Raw genomic sequence first — 16,103 nt, 5'->3', positions numbered from 1 at the left:
AACAGAGGAAGGAAGCAAGGAAACTTATGAAAGGGGAGAGTAAGAGAGGAATGAGTGAAGGGAGGGAGGGAGGGAAGAAGGTGGGAAGGAGAAAGAAAAGAAGAAATAGAGGAAGGGAAGGTAAAAGAGAGAAAGAAAAAGAGCAAGAAAGAAAGCTGCAAGCACCCCCCCGAGCCCCCCAGGCCGGCTGCAACCTTTTAAAACACGCGCGCCGCTTCGCAGCTGTCTCCTGAAGCCGAACGCGGAAGTTAGCGTTTGGCTTCAGGAGACAGCTCCTTGGCGCTTGTATCTCGAATTTGGGCTTGTAAGTAGAACAAAAATATCTCTCCCCTCCCAGCTCTTATCTCGAGTTGCTCTTAAGTAGAGCAGCTCTTATGTCGGGGTTCCACTGTATAATACTTTAGTGCCTTAGAAAAAAATGAATGTTAACTAAAACAAATTATTTTTGCTTCAGAAGTTCTCTTACCAGATTCAGTTGCTGGGATATAATATTTTTTTCCTTAGATTTTACCAGTAGCATTATCTGGACCTCTGTCAGCTCTGGATTTTATAGAAAACAAATTGAGAACATAGTTTGTTCTAGAAAATGTTACATCAAAAATAACTGCCCAAAATTTCTCTAGTAATAATTGTTTATTTTCAGTTGGAAGAAATGGTTTAGATTAATTTGAAATTAATAACCCGTACATTATCTATAGCAGATTCTAAACTGGAATGCATAACCAGTATAAATAAATGAAACAGGATTAACCATACTAAATCACAGATCAGTTCTGATTCCTTGCAATTTACCTTTCAGTGGTCAGTGACATCAGTATCATATTAAGTTAGGATCCTATGGTATGTTTCTACCTTACTATTGTGTGTGAATTCAGCCATTGTGAATTCACAAAGTGAAAAATCATTTAGTAAATTTTGATCAAGTTATCAATGAAGTTTATTGGCCTTAACCATGGTTTATTTTAATCATGGCCTATTGTATAAGCCATAGCTGTGTTCCTATAGTATGTAAAGCCATTATGAATGGGTGGATTCCAATGAGTGGATTCCAACCATGTCTAAAGTTGCAATCCCTGATATTCTCTGAATATTTTTTTGTTGTTCAATTTAATCCTAAATGCAGCTAACATTTATTTATAATAAAGATTACCCATTAAGAAACCTTTTGGGACAAGTCTTCATATTTCTTTAGGCTATGTATGAAGAGTGTCTGCCCATCCTATGATGGGTCTATGTATACTCTTCGTTTAGCACCTGCCTCTTTTAGCAAGTGCTAAACCACTTGCTAAAAGTGGTTCACAATTACAATGGTGATAAAAAATAACTTTTTGATTAATCCTCACATTTACAATATTTGCAGGTCTACAAAGCAAAGGAAAGCTGAAGTGAGATTGTAAGCATAGTAGAGGTTTCACTGGCAAACAGCTTCACTTAATTAGTGAACTGAAATCTAGGTGTGTCTTATACAGTGATACCTCTACCTAAGTATGCCTCTACTTAAGAACTTTTCTAGATAAGAACTTGGTGTTCAAGATTTTTTTGCCTCTTCTTAAGAACCATTTTCTACTTAAGAACCTGAGCCTGGAAAAATTTCCCAGGAAATTTGAGAGCGCCACAAAGGCTCGGCCAGTTTCCTGCCATCCCCCCTTTTATCCTGGCAATTTTGGGCTTTTCTGGGCTGCCAGAGGAGCCTTTCAGTGGTGCTTAAGGAGGCTTTGGCAGTCCAGAGAGAATGAAGCATTTTCCTTTCTCTGGGCACTTAAGTAGAGCTATCACTGTACTGGTTAAGGAAGTGATAGCCAAATAAGTCTTCCTCAGAGAGGAATTTTGTAAAGATGTGTTTGTCTTCCAATTTTACTTGTTCTTAAGTGATTTATTAATGACCATTGTAATTTGAGAGACTATTTTTACCATCAAGAACCTGAAGAAAATAAAGGGTAGCCTCAGCAAGTTCAGTGACAATTGCTCCTTTGCCATCGTGCAAGTTGTCCATCAGATCCATAAACTCTGGTTCGTCCATATTTAGTTTGACTTGTTCAGGGTCCTCAAGAACCTGTTCCAGCTAGAGGTTTGAGTTGGAGGAATAGGCAGGAAAATAATATATTACAGATGGATTTGGTAGTACACATGCATATGATGGGTTACTGTAATGTGAGAATTGAATCTGAATACTGCTGTCCACTGGGAATTTAAATGCATTTTTAAAATATAAAGTAAAGCTTAAGAACCATAGAGGAAAATGCTTTTTAACATTTGTGGCAGGAAACTTAAATCGTTCTTTTCAAAATCTTTTCTAGTGTTAGACGAAAAGGATATTGTGACTTTTGGTTATTGACAGATTGGCAGCCCCTCAATGTAACTTCCCCCTTTCTGCCTGCCAGATCCTCTTGAGCTTCCCCCAAATTTTGAGAGAAACAATAATGTATGTAGTTGATACCTGAAAGCTGGTAGTTGTTTAGGTCTCAGAACCTACAGTAAATACTGGTGATCCAAAAAATTAAGAAAAATCATATTACAAGGATAAATGACAGCCCTTCAAGATAACCAGATTAGGAAAGTCATGCATGCTAATATTACTTATTATAAAGTCATAGTAACAGAAAAATGGGGCTGCTTTTTTTGCAAAAATGTGGTGGACAGAGGGTCTGGGAAGCCTGCAGAAAGCTCCTGGGTACTGGGGGATGGAAAAATGTCCCATTTTTGTGACAAAAGGGCAAAAAATGGCCCATTTTTCACAAAAGGGAGCATTTTTGGCATTCCCCAGCATCCAGGAGCTCCATGCAGGCTCCCCAGACCCTTTGCCCACCCCATTTTTGCAAAACAAATGGCCTGTTTTTCACAAAAACAGAGGTACTTTTGCCTTCCAATTACCCCATCTAGCATGACTGGAGGAGGAATTCTGGGAGTTGAAGTCCATTACTCTTAAAGCTGTCAAAATGGAGTGGCCAGAGGGTCTGGGAAGCCTGCAGAGAACTCCTGGGTGCTGGAGCATTTTTGCCATTCCCCAGCACCCAGGAGCTCCCTGCAAGCTTCACAAACTCTTTGCCCACCTATTTTTGTGAAAAAACGGGCAAAAAAACGGGCTTTTTTGGCTTCTAATTACCTTATCTAACATGACTGGAGGAGGAAGTCTGGGAGTTGAGGTCCACTATTTATTTATCTATTTTTTTATTTATTCATTAGATTTGTATGCCGTCCCTCTCCACAGACTCGGGGCGGCTCATAATACGAATAATGCATCACAAATCTAATATTAAAAAGTCTCTAAAAGCAGACATACATACAAACATACCATGCATAAATTATATAGGCCAGGGGGAGATATCTCAATGCCTGATGACAGAGGAGGGTCTTAAGAAGTTTACGAAGGGCAAGGAGGATGGGGGCAATCCTAATCTCTGGGGAGAGTTGGTTCCAGAGGGTCGGGGCTGCTGCAGAGAAGGCTCTTCCCCTGGGCCCCGCCAGACGACATTGTTTAGTCGATGGGACCCGGAGAAGGCCAACTAGTCTTAAACCTGTCACATTCTGAAGACCCCTGGGTTAGGGGTTGGGGTACATTCAAACTTGGCAAGTTTAAGACTTGTGGACCTCAACTCCCATTCCTGAACTAGCATGACTGGAGGAGGAATTCTGGGACTTAAAGTCCACAAGTCCTAAAACTGTCAAGTCTGAAGTTTGTAAAAAGTGTACATGGTTGCAAAAAGTATATATGTTTATAAAATGTATTCTGATATTTTATTAAATAATACATTACTAAAGCATTTGATTCAGAATACTTTTTTCCTTTTTTCCCACCTTTAAAATCTGGGTGCATCTTATACTCCAATACATTTTATACTCCGAAAAATATGGTATACAGTATAACGATATACTCTTCTATAGACCATATACAGCTGCCACAGTTACATAGACATTGTGTGTATGTGTGCTTTAATACCAGGTTTTTTAAAGTGTTTTTAAATTATCAGATTTTCTTGAATTGTTTTATTGTTGTTGTGAACCGCCCCGAGTCTACGGAGAGAGGCGGCATACAAATCTAATAAATAAATAGATAGATAGATGATAGATAGATAAATAAAAACTATAAGAAAAAAAATGAATCACAGTATTAATAACAGAAACTTCTTTACCTGGAGCTCCAGTTCTCTCAAAAGGTGACTTTTCTTCATTAGAGCCACCAAACTAGTTAGAAATTTGCCACGCAGTTTTGAAGTCATTCTAGAAAATGGTGCATATTCTTTCTCAACTTCCTTTTTAAGCCTGTTGTCTTTCCAAACAGAAACAAAAGTGCTAAAAATCAGGGTGTGCTGTTCTTATACTGGCCCACAGCCAGAAGGAAAAAATATAGGTAAAATAGGAGGGAAATATTGGTGTATTCATATAGTATATTCATTGGCTTAAGTTGTAAATATAAAAAGGCAGGATAAAAAACACTACCCCCTAAAAATTTGGATATTATTTTAAATAAGCATGGTAATAAATATTGCCAGCATATAGTATTGCAGAGCCTTTTAAGTTCTATATTTTTTTTACAATGTGGTCTCTGAATGAATCGTGGTTGTTGTTGTTGCTGCTGCTCTTATTATTATTGTTGTTGTTGTTGTTGTTGTTATTATTATTATTATTATTATTATTATTATTATTATGTCAATACAACACAGAAAACAATTCTGGATTTCGTATTTCATCACCAGTCGGGCGCTTCCCAAGCACCTAGGACTGCATGATGTAGCGGTGAATTATGTTTGCGGATCCCAGTAAAGCGGCCTTTTGCAATTGACAGATGGAGATTTTGTCAATTCCGATGGTTTTCAAATGTCCGCTGAGATCCTTTGACACTGCGCCCAGCATGCCAAGTACCACTGGGACCACTTTCACTGGCTTATGCCAGAGTCATTGCCGCTCGATTTTTAGATCTTCATATTTCACTAATTTCTCTAGCTGCTTCTCCTCAATTCTGCTGTCTCCTGGGATTGCGATGTCGATGATCCATGCTTTCTTTTTCTCCACAATCAGGGTGTCTGGTGTGTTATGCTTCAGAATTTGGTCAGTCTGAAGTCGGAAGTCCCACAGTAGTTTTGCTTGCTCATTTTCGACCACTTTTTCGGGCTTATGATCCCACCAGTTCTTTGTCACTGGTAGATGGTAGTTCTGGCACAAGTTCTAGTGGATCATCTGTGCCACAGTATTGTGTCTATGCTTGTAGTCAGTCTGTGCGATTTTTTTGCAGCAGCTGAGTATGTGATCAATTGTTTCATCTGTTTCTTCACAGAGTCTGCACTTTGGATCGTCTGTTGATTTTTCAATTCTGGCTTTGACAGCATTTGCTCTAATAGCCTATTCTTGTGCTGCCAATATTAGTCCTTCTGTCTCCTTTTTGAGTGTTCCACTTGTAAGCCATGACCAGGTCTTTTCTTTATTCACTTTGCCTTCAATCTTCTCCAAGAACTGGCCATGTTCTGCCAACTGTTCATACGACATTGAGTTACAGTTTTTCTGTACTGGTCCTTAGTTTGCTTCACCTTGAGCAGTTTCCTATTGTTGACCTCCATCAATGCTGACTCTTTGCTCTCCTTTACATAGTCAGCTAATGCATGCTTCTCTTCTTCCACTGTCTGCTTCACTTGAAAAAATCTTCTGCCACCTATTTTCCTTGGTAAATACAGCCTATCAATGTCACTGTAGTGCATGATGGATCGTCATTAATTTTCTGGTTTTCCTGTCCAACTTGTCCAGCTCTGCTTGAGTCCAGTTCACTATGCCAGCTGTGTATCCAATGACAGGTATGGGCCACGTATTTATAGTCTTGATAGTGTTGCCACCATTCAGTTTGTTCTTCAAAATTTTTCTGGTCCTCTGGATGTACTCTTTGCTGATCAGAGTTTTCACATGACCGTGCTTGATATTATCCAATTGCAAGATGCCCAAGTATCTGTAGGCTTCTGGCTGATGGCATTTGATGGTTTGACCATTTGGCATTTCAATGCCCTCACTTTCAGTGATTTCCCCCTTTTTCAGTGCCACTGTGGCACATTTATCCAGGCCAAACTCCATGTTGATGTCATTGCTAAAGATTCGCACAGTGTTGCTTAGTGACTGTATCTCAGTTTCTGATTTTGTACATAAGAGAGAGAAGTGAAAAAGAGAGAACAAAAACATTTTACCTGCACTTGGTTTTCCAAATAATAAATCTGAAATATAAAAGAATAATATCAATAGGATGAATAAACAGAATGAGATGATAACAACATCAATCACAGTTTAGCTGACCTTCCCATCCAGTACAATAAAAATTTGAAAAAAATCTATGCTTTCTTTCTTCTGCATGTAAAGAACTGTTGTCATCCTATATTTTAGATTTAGATGTGCCAACCACAGCTTTTGAAAAAGTTCATATACTATCTTACAAATTTACAATGTTTCACTAACTTGTCCTAAAGCTAGGGACCTGGAACATGCCTTTCCCAAATTAAGGCAAATATAGGTGTCCCAGGATAATGTTGCAGGATCCAATCTGAGTCGGTCACTGGGACCAGAGAGCCCATCCTCAGGGACTTCTATGCCTGTTTTGGGCTGTTGGGTGTGTGGTATTTATATGTTGTCTGTGGTGTGTAGCTTTTTAGATGTACATTGGGGAATTGATAGTTTGTTTTAAGTTGTTGGTTGTTGTTTCCTTGTAATACCAAGCCCCCGCAACCAAGCCCCCACATTGATAAGCTGGAGGTAAATCAGTACTGTTGATTTGCGATGGCCCATTTTCTAGGCTCTAATCATTTCCCTAGTTGTTTTTGTGATTAATTGCTGAAAAGCTGAAAAATTGAATGTAGGTCCTTGATTATTGTACTCAAAGATATTATTGATTATTGAGGTGACAATGAGTTCCCCAGGGAAGCGTACTAGGTCCTACTCTCTTCATTCTCTACATCAATGACCTCTGTGACCATATCGAAAGCAACTGTGTTCTTTTTTGCCGACGATGTGAAACTTTTCAACACCACTGGCAACACACTCACTCTCCAAAAAGACCTGGACTTTGTCTCAGACTGGTCTAACACCTGGCAACTTGAAATATCAACCAACAAATGCTCTACCCTCCACATCGGCAAAAAGAATCCAAACCGCACATACAAACTGAATAAACAATCTCTCACTGCCAACCCACACTCAGTAAAAGATCTTGGAATACTAATATCGAATGACCTAAGTGCTAAAGCCCACTGCAACAATAACGCCAAAAAAGCTTCTAGAGTTGTTAACCTGATCCTACGCAGCTTCTGCTCAGGCAATCTCACACTACTCACAAGAGCCTACAAAACTTTTGCCAGACCCATCCTGGACTACTGCTCATCTGTCTGGAACCCATGCCACATCTCAGACATCAACACCCTTGAAAATATCCAAAGATATTTCCACAGAAGAGCCCTTCACTCCTCCACTCGAAACATAATATCCTACAAAAATAGACTAACAATCCTGGGCCTAGAAAGCCTAGAACTACGGTGCCTAAAACATGATTTGAGTATTGCCCACAAGATCATATGCTGCAACGTCCTACTAGTCAATGACTACTTCAGCTTCAACCGCAACAACACAAGAGCACGCAACAGATTCAAACTTAATACGAACCGCTCCAAACATGACTGTAAAAAATATGATTTCCACAATCGAGTTATCGAAGCGTGGAACTCATTACCGGACTCAATTGTGTCAACCCCTAACCCCCAACATTTCTCCCTTAGACTCTCCACGATTGACCTCTCCAGGTTCCTAAGAGGCCAGTATGGGGCGTACATAAGTGCACTGGTGTGCCTTTCGTCCCCTGTCCAATTGTCTTTCCTTTATCTCACTTATCATATATATTTTCTTTCTTTCATATATTCCCTCCTCTAAGTTCACTTTACCTTTATATATATTACTACATGTCTATTTTTCTTCCTATGTATTTGTGTATTGGACAAATGAACAAATTTAAAAAAATAATAAAATAAATAAAATCTGCCCACTTCCTTGTGATCTTGCAGTTTGGTAATTGGCTTTCTCCTTATTTGTCCCACACTGACACAGGCATTCCATGCAGGGGATCCAGTAGATTATGTTGGAAGTATCACCCACTTGCAAGCGATCTTTATAGTGTATAATTTGTCCACATAAACTTCTCCACATATTTCTTAGAGGTCAATGCCTTAGTAAAGACAGGATTAGACTTATTTAAATGGTTTAAATTATATAATATAATGGCTAATTTAAGTTTAATACATTAAGTTTCCTTTTCTCTCCCAATGAGAATTTGTACTGTAGTTTCGCAGCTGGGCCTGACTTTATAACGGCCTACTTTTTTCTTGTAAAAATAAATAAATAGTATCCTATTAAACCCTGACTTCCTATTGAAAGCAGAACCTAAAAGAGTTTACATTTTGTTTCTGTAAGATAATTGGGATGGAATTCAATCCAATAAGAATTGCTGAGGTTTTGTTTTTCTTAGAATGTGAGAACCTATTGCAACTTTGAGAAGCTAATCAACTGTTACAACTGGAAATGTAGCTGAAAAAATGTTTGAACTTTCTCTTTTGAAGATAACTCCTGTTTCTTTAAACTTAGCGAAATTCATAGCATTAGATAAAAAAGTAACACCATAGAATAGGAATGTTTTTGTAGTTTGTAACCCACCTCATCAGGAGAGCTGATGAAGGAATGGGAGGGTATTTTGTAGTTAGGTATATTAACAGGCATTTTGCTTCTGTAGGGTGTCTACCCTTGCGGGGTCACCATGCTTGGCCAATCATTTATTTGAATACACAAAGTGAATAAAACTTTTCTGTTCTCTTTTTCTGAACATCTTGTCTGAATTATTTTGTCAAAATTCAGCACATAGCTGGTGCATTGGCTGGGAAACCATCCTGTCTGCTATCTGGGGAAGAGTGTCCTCAGTGAACTCAGTTGTAAGGAGAATAAAGTTTCTGTGTAGTTTTCTTTATGTATGTATGTATGTATGTATGTATGTATGTATGTATGTATGTATGTATGTATGTATGTTTTCGGAGAGGGTTTTCGGAGAGGGGCGGCATATAAATCCAATAAATTGAATTGAATTGAATTATGTGCGTACGTACGTACAGTAGTACCTCTACCTAAGAACGCCTGTACTTAAGAGATTTTCTAGATAAGAACCAAGTGTTCAAGATTTTTTTGCCTCTTCTTAAGAACCATTTACTACTTAAGAACCCAAGCCTGAAAAAATTTCTCAGGAAATTTGAGAGCGGCACAAAGGCCCGGCCAGTTTCCTGCCATTCCCCCTGGGTTTCTCTCTCTGGCGCAGTGTATGGGAAGCAACCTCGCACCAAGTGTATAGGAGGCGCGTGCTCCTCCTCGCCGCCTCAGAGTCCCTCTTTTTTTTTTTTAAGCCTTAAAGTTTTGGATTTTTTTTATTCCCCTCACTTCACCTTCTTCCTTTGGCAGCGAGTGTCCTCCTTCTCTTCTTTCTCCTCCTCCTCCCACCCAAATTCCAAGCTTTTATTTCTTTCCTAATGGAAATAAATTATTTGCTTTTACATTGATTCCTATGGGAAAAATTGCTTCTACTTACAAATCTTTCTACTTAAGAACCTGGTCACAGAACGAATTGAATTCTTAAGTAGAGATACCACTGTATGTATGTATGTATGTATGTATGTATGTATGTATGTATGTATGTATGTATCTATCTATCTATCTATCTATCTATCTATCTATCTATCTATCTATCTATCTATCTATCTGTTTAGTTTAGTTTAGTTTAGTTTAGTTTAGTTTAGTTTAGTTTAGTTTAGTTTAGTTTAGTTTAGTTTAGTTTAGTTTAGTTTAGTTTAGTTTATTTAGATTTGTATGCCGCCCCTCTCCGCAGACTCGGGGCGGCTCACAACAAAGTGCAAAAAGACAATTTATAACAAATCTAAATTTCTACTAAAAACATTTAAAAACCCCATTTCTAAATACACATACATACACACATACCATTCATAAATTGTATATGCCCGGGGGAGATGTCTCAGTTCCCCCATGCCTGGCGACACAGGTGGGTCTTAAGGAGCTTGCGAAAGGCAAGGAGAGTAGGGGCAGTTCTAATCTCCGGGGGGAGTTGGTTCCAGAGGGTCGGGGTCGCCACAGAGAAGGCTCTTCCCCTGGGGCCCGCCAACTGACATTCTTTAGTTGACGGGACCCAGAGAAGGCGCACTCTGTGGGACCTAATTGGTCGCTGGGATTCGTGCGGCAGCAGGCGGTCTCGGAGATATTCTGGTCCAGTGCCATGAAGGGCTTTAAAGGTCATAACCAACACTTTGAATTGTGACCGGAAGTTGATCGGCAGCCAATGCAGACTGCGGAGTGTTGGTAAAACATGGGCATACCTAGGTAGGCCCATGACTGCTCTCGCAGCTGCATTCTGCACGATCTGAAGTTTCCGAACACTTTTCAAAGGTAGCCCCATGTATAGAGCATTACGGTAGTCGAACCTCGAGGTGATGAGGGCATGAGTGACTGTGAGTAGCGAGTCCCGATCCAGATAGGGCCGCAACTGGTGTACCAGGCGAACCTGGGCAAACGCCCCCCTCGCCACAGCTGAAAGATGGTTCTCTAATGTGAGCTGTGGATCGAGGAGGACGCCCAAGTTGCGGACACTCTCCGAGGGGGTCAATAATTCCCCCCCCCCAGGGTAATGGAAGGACAGATGGAATTGTCCTTGGGAGGCAAAACTCCGTCTTATCCGGGTTGAGTTTGAGTCTGTTGACACCCATCCAGGCCCCAACAGCCTCCAGGCACCGGCACATCACTTCCACTGCTTCATTGACTGGATATGGGGTGGAGATGTAAAGCTGGGTATCATCAGCGTACTGATGATACCTCACCCCATGCCCTTGGATGATCTCACCCAGCGGTTTCATGTAGATATTAAATAGCAGGGGGGAGAGGACCGACCCCTGAGGCACCCCACAAGGGAGAGACCTTGGAGTCGACCTCTGACCCCCCACTAACACCGACTGCGACGAACCGGAGAGGTAGGAGGAGAACCACTGAAGAACAGTGCCCCCCACCCCCAACCCCTCCAGCTGGTGCAGAAGGATACCATGGTCGATGGTATCGAAAGCCGCTGAGAGGTCAAGAAGCACCAGGACAGAGGATAAACCCCTGTCCCGGGCCCGCCAGAGATCATCCATCAACGCGACCAAAGCAGTTTCCGTGCTGTAACCGGGCCTGAATCCCGACTGCTGGGGACCTAGATAATCGGCTTCTTCCAAGGACCATTGGAGCTGGAGTGCCACCACCTTCTCAACAACCTTCCCCATAAAGGGAAAGTTGGAGACTGGACGATAGTTATTAAGTACGGCTGGGTCCAGGGAAGGCTTCTTGAGGAGGGGGCGCACGAGCGCTTCTTTATAGAGTGTTGGAAAAACTCCCCTCCCCAAGGAAGCATTGGTAATCTCCTGGACCCAGCTCCGTGTCACCTCCCTGCCGGCCGAGACCAACCAAGAGGGACACGGATCCAGTAAACAGGTGGCGGAACTCACAGCTCCAATGGCCTTGTCCACTTCATCTGGTGTCACCAGATCAAACTCTTCCCAGACAGGTGGACAAGTACGTGCCCCAGTCACCTCGACTGACTCATTGTCAGTCGACTCTGTTTTCCAATTGGAGTCGAGATCAGCCCGGATCTGAGCGACTTTACCAGCGAAAAACGTGTTAAAATCCTCAGCACTGCTCTGTAAGGGCTTCCCAACTCCCCCCTGGTTAAGAAGGGAGCGGGTCACCCTAAACAGAGCAGCCGGGCGGGATTCCACTGATGCAATCAAGGTGGCATGGTACGCACATCTTGCCGCCTTGAGCACCACTTTGTAAGTCTTAATAAAAGCTCTTACAAGTGTTCGATCAGATTCAGACCTACTCTTCCTCCATCGTTTCTCTAGACGTCTCTTTTGGCGGTTCAACTCCCGGAGCTCCTCGTTGAACCATGGAGCTCTACGGGGTCTAGCGCCACAGAGAGGCCGCAAAGGCGCAATTTATTTATTTATTTATTATTTATTTATTTAGATTTGTATGCCGCCCCTCTCCGCAGACTCGGGGCGGCTCACAACAAGTGAAAAAACAATTTGCGACAAATCTAAATTCCTACTAAAAAACATTTAAAAAACCCCATTTTCTAACACACATACATACACACATACCATTTATAAATTGTACGCCAAGGGGAAATGCCTCAGTTCCCCCATGCCTGACGACACAGGTGGGTTTTAAGGAGCTTACGAAAGGCAAGGAGAGTAGGGGCAGTTCTAATCTCCGGGGGGAGTTGATTCCAGAGGGCCGGGGCCACCACAGAGAAGGCTCTTCCCCTGGGGCCCGCCAACCGACATTGTTTAGTTGACGGGACCCGGAGAATGCCCACTCTGTGGGACCTAATTGGTCGCTGGGATTCGTGCGGCAGAAGGCGGTCTCGGAGATATTCTGCTCCGATGCCATGAAGGGCTTTAAAGGTCATAACCAACACTTTGAATTGTGACCGGCAACCAATGCAGACTGCGGAGTGTTGGTGAAACATGGACATACCTAGGTAGGCCCATGACTGCTCTCACAGCTGCATTCTGCACGATCTGAAGTTTCCGAACACTTTTCAAAGGTAGCCTCATGTAGAGAGCATTACAGTAGTTGAACCTCGACGTGATGAGGGCATGAGTGATTGTGAGCAGTGAGTCCCGGTCCAGATAGGGCCGCAACTGGTGCACCAGGCGGACCTGGGCAAACGCCCCCCTCGCCACAGCTGAAAGGTGGTTCTCTAATGTGAGCTGTGGATCGAGGAGGACGCCCAAGTTGCGGACCCTCTCCGAGGGGGTCAATAATTCCCTCCCCAGGGTAATGGAAGGACAGATGGAATTGTCCTTGGGAGGCAAAACCCACAGCCACTCCGTCTTATCCGGGTTGAGTTTGAGTCTGTTGACACCCATCCAGGCCCCAACAGCCTCCAGGCACCGGCACATCACTTCCACCGCTTCATTGACTGGGCATGGGGTAGAGATGTAAAGCTGGGTATCATCAGTGTACTGATGATACCTCACCCCGTGCCCTTGGATGATCTCACCCAGCAGTTTCATGTAGATATTAAATAGTAGGGGGGAGAGGACCGACCCCTGAGGCACCCCACAAGGGAGAGACCTCGGAGTCGACCTCTGATCCCCCACTAACACTGACTGCGACCGACCGGAGAGGTAGGAGGAGAACCACTGAAGAACAGTGCCTCCCACCCCCAACCCCTCCAGCCGGTGCGGAAGGATACCATAGTCGATGGTATCGAAAGCCGCTGAGAGGTCAAGAAGCACCAGGACAGAGGATAAACCCCTGTCCCGGGCCCACCAGAGATCATCCATCAATGCGACCAAAGCAGTTTCCGTGCTGTAACCAGGCCTGAAACCCGACTGCTGGGGACCTAGATAATCGGCTTCTTCCAAGGATCGCTGGAGCTGGAGTGCCACCACCTTCTCGACAACCTTCCCCATAAAGGGAAGGTTGGAGACTGGCCGGTAGTTGTTAAGTACGGCTGGGTCCAGGGAAGGCTTCTTGAGGACGGGGCGCACGAGCGCCTCTTTATAGGATGATGGGAAAGATCCCCTCCCCAAGGAAGCGTTGATAATCTCCTGGACCCAGCTCCATGTCACCTCCCTGCTGGTCGAGACCAGCCAGGAGGGACACGGATCCAGTAAACAGGTGGCAGAACTCACAGCTCCAATGGCCTTGTCCACTTCATCAGGTGTCACCAGATCAAACTCTTCCCAGACAGGTGGACAAGTACGGGCCCCAGTCACCTCAACTGACTCATTGTCAGCCGACTCTGTTTTCCAATTGGAGTCAAGGTCCGCCCGAATCTGAGCGATTTTATCAGCGAAAAACGTGTTAAAGTCCTCGGCACTACTCTGTAAGGGCTCCCCAACTCCCCCTTGGTTAAGAAGGGAGCGGGTCACCCTAAACAGAGCGGCCGGGCGGGATTCCGCTGATGCAATCAAGCCAGCATGATACGCGCATCTTGCCGCCTTGAGCGCCACTTTGTAAGTCTTAATAAAAGCTCTTACAAGTGTTCAATCAGATTCAGACTTACTCTTCCTCCATCGCTTCTCTAGACGTCTCTTCTGGCGTTTCAACTCCTGGAGCTCCTCGTTGAACCATGGAGCTCTACAGGATCTAGCGCCGCGGAGAGGTCACAAAGGCGCAATCCGATCAAGAGCCTCCGCTGCAGCCTTGTTCCAGGCTTCCGCAAGAGACTCCGCCGAACTGTGGACGAGTGCATCTGGAATAACCCCAAGCGCCGTCTGAAAGCCCTCTGGGTCCATCAGGCGTCTGGGGCGGAACATCTTAATTGGTTCCGCCTCCCTGCGGGGAAGGATTGGAGCCAGGAAGTCAAGCCGTAGTAGAAAATGGTCTGACCATGACAAAGGCAATGCTTCTAAGCCCCTTAGTCTCAGACCATTACTCAGTTGCTCAGAGAGGAATACCATGTCAGGTGCGTGTCCTCCTTCATGAGTCGGACCCTGAACTACTTGAGTCAGGTCCATGGCTGTCATGGTGGCCATGAACTCCTGTGCCAACCCAGAGGTTTTGCCGAGTGACGGCAGGTTGAAGTCCCCCAAGACAATAAGTCTGGGGAACTCCACCGCCAACCCAGCTACCTCCTCGAGTAGCACAGGCAGGGCTTTTGACACGCAGCTGGGAGGCAGGTACGTGAGAAATAAGCCCACCTGAACCCCTAAGTCCAACTTCATCAGGAGAGACTTGTAACCCGCAATCTCTGGAGCAATGAGTCCACGTAGGCAAAGGCTCTCCCTGGCTATAATAGCCACTCATCCCCCCCTTCCCTGGGGTCGAGGTTGATGCCATATCTGAAACCCGGCTGGGCAGATTTCAGAGAGAGGAACTCCTCCCTCCGGGCCCAGCCAGGTTTCAGTAATACATGCCAGGTCGGCCTCCTCATCCAGGATCAAATCCGGTCAAGAGCCTCCGCTGCAGCCTTGTTCCAGGCCTCCGCAAGAGACTCCGCCGACTCGCAACCCGCAATTTCCAGAGCAATGAGTCTACGTAGGCAAAGGCTCTCCCTGGCTATAATAGCCACTCCTCCCCCTTCCCTGGGGTCGAGGTTGATGCCATATCTGAAACCCAGCTGGGCAGATTTCAGAGAGAGGAACACCTCCCTCTGGGCCCAGCCAGGTTTCAGTAATACATGCCAGGTCGGCCTCCTCATCCAGGATCAAATCCTGGATGAGGAGAGCTTTATTTACCACTGACCTGGCATTAAGCAGTAGCAACCTGAGTCCAGGGCCAGAGTTACACTCATCACCAATACCCAAGATTGGGCTCACAGAGCCAGAACAAGGGATCGTTATTAAGCAACGATCCCTCGTTCCCTTGGAACGGCTAACTCTGTGGCCCCCGCCATATCTGCCTCTCCCCAGCAACACTGGAATATTCCGACCCTCTGCCACCCCAGAGAGTGGTGCCCCTTCCTCTCCTGCCTCCCGAGCATCAGGAGGGCCAGATCTGTCATTCATGCTATTTTCATTCATCTCATGCATACCATAACCCCACCCACTCCAACCATCACACTCACACCAATCATTCATCCTATGCACAATATCACATACACCGCAGTCATCCATTCATTAAGAAACCCCCCAATAATATTAAGATTAAATTAGTAATAATTAAAATAGATTAACTTGATTATTAAAATACAATAAGAAAAAATATCTAAATTTATCAAAATTTAAAAACCTATAAATATTATATATATATATATATATATATATATATATATATATATATATATATATATAATATAAAAAATATTGGAAATTAGTCAGCAATAAGATAGTGTTAAGTTCTTAATAGTGTTAAGTTCTTAATTAGTTCTTAATTGGAAGTTCTGGATTGTAACAATGTTCAGGGTCCCAGGAGAGCATCTCAACCTGGTTAAAAGGAAGGATCACTTCTTGATATTAGTCACCCCTTTCTGGCGCTATGATGTCTCCCAAGTCTCTTCTCAGTCCCTCAGTTCCATCACCAATCTCTTGGCTCTCATAGGACCCTCGCTGGTC

At 43.8% G+C, this 16,103-nt stretch overlaps 1 protein-coding gene across 1 annotated transcript in view; it reads right to left on the bottom strand.

The window, feature by feature from the left end:
- Nucleotides 1–16,103, bottom strand: part of LOC139154889 (gasdermin-A2-like) — a 57,911-nt gene that overhangs the window by 4,136 nt on the left and 37,672 nt on the right. Inside the window, exons 10-12 of the mRNA XM_070729948.1 lie at nt 4,131–4,267; nt 1,912–2,062; nt 467–540 (exon numbers count right to left, since the gene is read on the bottom strand). Of these exons, the coding sequence (XP_070586049.1) occupies nt 467–540; nt 1,912–2,062; nt 4,131–4,267 (362 nt within the window). The remainder of the gene's footprint in view (nt 1–466; nt 541–1,911; nt 2,063–4,130; nt 4,268–16,103) is intronic.

Source organism: Erythrolamprus reginae, chromosome Z (assembly GCF_031021105.1).
Source record: "Erythrolamprus reginae isolate rEryReg1 chromosome Z, rEryReg1.hap1, whole genome shotgun sequence".
NCBI classification, from domain to species: Eukaryota; Metazoa; Chordata; class Lepidosauria; order Squamata; family Dipsadidae; genus Erythrolamprus; species Erythrolamprus reginae.
Note: the sequence above shows the minus strand (reverse complement) of the source record. Positions and strands in the feature narration are given on the sequence as shown.